The sequence below is a fragment of the Nematolebias whitei genome, chromosome 10 (assembly GCF_014905685.2).
Source record: "Nematolebias whitei isolate Nwh7 chromosome 10, NemWhi1, whole genome shotgun sequence".
Lineage (NCBI taxonomy): Eukaryota > Metazoa > Chordata > Actinopteri > Cyprinodontiformes > Rivulidae > Nematolebias > Nematolebias whitei.
In genome coordinates, this window is record NC_056507.1 from 51,056,790 (window position 1) to 51,061,841 (window position 5,052).

General features: G+C 44.4%; 1 protein-coding gene across 1 annotated transcript; it reads left to right on the plus strand.

The window, feature by feature from the left end:
* Positions 1–2,019: 2,019 nt before the first annotated feature.
* Positions 2,020–3,882, plus strand: LOC119415874. The gene is made up of 6 exons (XM_037683046.1): positions 2,020–2,182; positions 2,322–2,407; positions 2,550–2,744; positions 2,830–2,909; positions 3,249–3,452; positions 3,841–3,882. The coding sequence occupies exons 1-6, from the start codon at positions 2,032–2,034 to the stop codon at positions 3,857–3,859; spliced, it is 735 nt and encodes a 244-aa protein (XP_037538974.1). The 5' UTR covers positions 2,020–2,031; the 3' UTR covers positions 3,860–3,882.
* The last annotated feature ends 1,170 nt before the right edge of the window (positions 3,883–5,052 follow it).

Sequence of the window (5,052 nt, forward strand, 5' to 3'; positions counted from 1 at the left end):
ACCAGATTTTTGGTGCATAATTGGTGAGCATGTCTAAACACATTGATATTGTGGTTTAACATAGTCATTCAACCTTTATTTAAACAGATAAATCACATTGGGCCTCGAAGACTCATTTACAAGTGAGACCTGTTTGGACAAACAAAAATAGTGGTTAGAAAAATATGATTCAAGTGTGCACCCTCTCATACTGATATGGGCAGAAGGCAATTACAAAGTTTAGGCCTATGCGCACCCTGGTGGACGCATGCGGGAATGGCATGAGGGCATTCGAGACGGCGACTGGGAGGCGTTGCTGAAGCAACCGCGGTCAAGGCTGATGTCGAAGGTTCAGCGAATGAGCACTCCGGTGAACGGGTGCGGGTTGGGAGCATGAGAGTTAGCGATGCCGACTGGGCGGAGTCGCTGGAGCTCCCGCGGTCGCCGTAAGGCCGGAGTGGCGCTTTGCTGCGAGGGCCTTCAATGCTGCTTGCAGCTTTAATTCTACCTTGATGTTTTATGGTGAAAAGTCAAATTTTGAAGCTTTGATTTAGAAGAAAGATGTTGATAACTTTTGATTGTCAATGCCTCAAGACTGTACACAGTGATTCTGACATCTGCATGTCAAAAGCTGTAGGAAGAGGTTGATCAAATGCAGAAGCAATAAATGTCCAAAATCGTGTGAAATTTGGAACTTCAATCCAAGATGGCTCACTTCCTGTGGTGTTTGGGCCATGTCTCCAATAGACTTTTTGTAGGTCCTGACAAGATACACAGGTGTACAGGATTTTCATGATTGTTGGTCAAAGCATGGCTCGGGGCTGAGGTTTTAAAATATTCTGGGGGCGCTGTGGAGGCATTAGGCCACGTCTATGAAATATTGGACTTCATTCCTATTGAGGGAGTGGATATTGATTGAGCATATTGAGTTTGGTGCAGCTCAGCTGAAATATGTGGAATTTAGAGACAAACGTATGGCAACGGCGTTATGTCTGACTTCGCCAACCCACCACGGCCACACCCTCCAGCTAAAACTATTTTTGCTTTAAAGCAAGTCAGACTAACTTCTTATGTGTTGTCTGACATAGGATCATCCTGATTAGGTCAAGTGGGTCAGACAGGGGGCGTTCCACATAAAAAAGTGACTTCCTGTTCTGAGGGGGCAGAGCTTTGATGACGTCAGAATATGACCTCAAAGACTGTTGGGTATCCAACAGGGATCACTTATGCCAAGTTTGGTGCAATTTGGTCTTTCAATGTGCAAGTTATAGCATTTGGAAATTTATGACGTGAAGCATAACTTTGAGGCCTGGCCACACCCCTTTAGCATATTCCAAAACGCAAACTTTTCATAACTTTTACTCCCCAATGTCTTAAGGGCATATTAACCAAGTTTGAAGGCAATCCCTCAAAATCCCTAGGAGGAGTTCATTAAAATTTGCCAAGTATGAAAAGTGAAAAATGCCCCAAAATGACCCTTTGACCCACAATGGCCGACTTCCTGTTAGTTTTAAGGCATACCTCCAAGAGACTTTTTTTTGTTTCAGGGGTATCTACGTATGTACCAAATTTCAGGTCTGTACGATGTACCAGTTGTTCTATCTCACGTTAGGGGGCGTTGTTGAGGTGGCTCGGGCATCTGGTTAGGATGCCTCCTGGACACCTCCCTGGTGAGGTGTTCTGGGCACGTTCCATCTGGAGGAGACCCAAAGGAAGACCCAGGACATGCTGGAGGGACTACGTGTCTCAGCTGGCCTGGGAACAACTTGGGATTCCTCCAGAGGAGATGGCCCAAGTGGCTGGGGAGAGGGAAATCTGGGCCTCCCTACTTAGGCTGCTACCCCCCGTGACCTGACCCCAGATAAGCGGAAGAAAAAGGATGCATAGGGGGCGCTGTAGAGAAGGTTGGCCACACCCACTTTTAGATCCATTAAAATACTAACATTTTCCATGGGGGACAATAGACTATATGCCACGGACTTCCGTTCTAGCACTTCCGCATTTTTCAGAAGGGCTGCGCACTTCCTGTTTGCAGTCAACACAGTGTTAGTGATGGCGTTTTTCACTCGATCACTGCAGGACTTGCCAACAATATCTGTTAATGATGTCTACAGAATTATTCAGACTTTCTCGAAAGCGCCCACATCTAAAAAGGACAAAGGATTCAAGCTTTATGTGTCCAACTACATAAATAAGTACGAAGGTAAGTCGGTATTTTTTTTTCAGTTCACCGAACTGCCTCATGCAGGCTACATATAACACAGCTAACGTAGCTAACCTTGCTAAATTGTTGAGTAAACGTGTGTTGGCTGTACAATGTTTCTGATTAACCCAAATATTAGTTTCAAACAAGGAGGCAGGAGAAGTCACAGTTAGGGCTGAGTGTTTCCAGTCAATGAGGAAAAGCCAGAAGCCCCACTGTTTGAGTGTAAGTCAAAACCACCCGACATGTTCTCTACAGGGCTGTGTTTTAAGAAGCTAGTAGGACTTTGATAATTACGGTTGTCTTTTCATAATAGCATTTACAGTTGGTACATTTTGGTCTCTGAAATATTTGGTATTGTACACAGATGGTGCTGAGGGAATCAAAGCCGGTGGAGTTTCAGGGATGTCAGTGCACCTGTGTGGCAGGTACAGTCCTGTGCAGCCATGTGGCAGCTCTGCTTTTCCAGACGGCTCACTACTCCCAGTTGAAGCTTCCAGCTGTTCCTCCAGTCCTAAGCTGCACAGACACCGAACAAAAGTGGCATAAACCGAGGACAATGGTAACTACATATTGATGACTCTTTATTCCTGCTTATGAATTATAGTTCAATACTGTATTTACATCAATGTTGTTTTTGGATGCAGGGCATAAAACCTGGTCCAGTTAAGGACATGGTCGTCCTGTCAGCAAAACCAAGAGAGAGGAAAATCTTTGAAGGAATTAGGTTTGTTTTAATTTAAAGAACACAGACACATGCACAAACACACACACACACATTTTTAAAAAGTCATTAAATTTACTATCACAACACATGCACAAAAAGTGCATGTTTTGCTGTTCTATGTGCTTTATACATAAAATGTTATGGTATGGTACTTAAGCTTATGTTGTACTATGCCAGAGATAGGTTAAAAATGCAAATAAGTAACTAATCAAACTTCGTTTTTAAACAAGACAATAACTTTATTGCCTAAAATACAACAACATAGGCTTTATTTAGTATAAATTTCATCATTTGCCTATTAATGTCTTGTTTATGACAAATTTTTATTTTTCTCAACAGAAGCAACTTGTATAAAGGCACTACCAGCCCTCTGCCACTCATCTCGACCCTAAGGATACAGGATGTGTACCGGGGACTTCCAGCTGAAGAAGCGCCAATGATCACCACAATGGCTGTCTCCAACGATGTCCCTCTTGTTGACTCTTTGTTTGGTCCAGTACAAGAGGGAAGTGTTCTGTCATATCAGCTGCCAGCAAAGGTAGTTCCCAGGACCCGTCCACACCAACACGTCCTTTCTCCCCCACAGCTTCCACTCTACAATTACAGGCTTGAACACTCCAGCTGTGCGTATGTATGTTCAGAACAACAGCAACACCATATGATGTCCCTTGAGACAACGTTAGAGATGTCTCACAAAATTGAGAGCAGCACACGGGAGCAGAGCTTCTGTCCAGAGTGGCACCAACTAAGAAAGTGTCGTGTTACTTCAACAAGGTTTAGGGAGGTCTGTCACACCAGGGGTGACAGCTCTTCTGAAAATCTTGCCAAAAGGCTTCTGAGACCCTGCAGTCAAACTGCTGACATGCGTCGGGGGCTTACCCTAGAGCCAACAGCTATAGAGGAGTATTGCAGGGTAAGGGAAGTAAACCACTACCCATGTGGGTTCTTGATACATCCTGACGCACCATGGATGGGGACATCACCAGATGGAATTATTTACGATCCTGAGGAGCAACAAGTGTTTGGCCTTTTAGAAATAAAATGCCCAAATGTGACAAGCTATGTGGACTGCTCTTACATAATGATTAGGGATGGTAGGCAGACACTCAAACGAACACATCCATTTAAATAACTTTTAAACATGCTGCTATCCAACCTCTCCTGAAAAAACCTAGCCTTGACCCCTCAGTCATGTCCAACTTCCGGCCTGTCTCCAGACTCCCATTTGTCGCTAAACTACTGGAAAAAATAGTGGAGTCCAGCTGAAATGCTTTCTAGAGGATAATGCCATCTTAGAGCTATTCCAGTCTGGCTTTAAACCTCTCCACAGCACTGAAACTGCTCTTCTCAAGGTTTTTAACGACATTCTCCTATTCACAGACGCTGGTGATTCTGTGCTCCTTCTCTTACTGGACCTCACATCTGCCTTTGATACAATCGACCACGAGATCCTCATTGCGAGGTTAGAGCAGTGGGTGGGCATCACTGGGTCAGCCCTGGAATGGTTTAGATCTTACCTCGCTGACAGGTCCTTTTGTGTCTCCATCAAAGATTTTAGTTCAGCCTCGGCAGCGCTTAAATGGGGGGTACCGCAAGGTTCCATCCTTGGTCCTCTTTTATTTTCTCTATACCTGCTGCCACTAGGTGCTATTTTCAGGAAACATAACATACCTTTTCATCTCTACGCCGACGACTGCCAAATCTACTTCCCCCTCAGACTCAACGGTACTCGCTCTATTCAACCGTTACTGGACTGCCTGGCTGACATCAGAGATTGGATGGCTTTAAATTTCTTGAGTTTCAACGAGAAGAAATCTGAAGTTATGCTGTTTCCTCCCAATGACACAATCACCAACCACTGCATCGACCTATCCGTTCTGTCACCGTTAGTGAAACAAAGAGTCACTAATCTAGGAGTGATACTTGACCCTTCTCTGAAACTCAACAATCATGTAAATATGATTGTTAAATCCTGCTTTTTCCAGCTGAGGCGACTGTCTAAGCTGAAGCCCATATTGTCCAGAAATAACCTGGAGACAGTAATTCATGCATTCATTACATCCAGGCTCGACTATTGCAACTCACTCCTTTTTGGTATCAGTCAGACCTCCATAGCTAGACTCCAACTGGTCCAAAATGCAGC

Bases quoted from the DNA above. Each gene is read 5' to 3' on its own strand.
- LOC119415874 (XM_037683046.1), top strand. From the start codon at position 2,032: ATGGCGTTTTTCACTCGATCACTGCAGGACTTGCCAACAATATCTGTT. The intron at 2,745-2,829 runs GTAACTACATAT...TTTTGGATGCAG, and splicing joins GGCATAAACCGAGGACAATG to GGCATAAAACCTGGTCCAGT. The intron at 2,910-3,248 runs GTTTGTTTTAAT...TTTTCTCAACAG, and splicing joins AAAATCTTTGAAGGAATTAG to AAGCAACTTGTATAAAGGCA.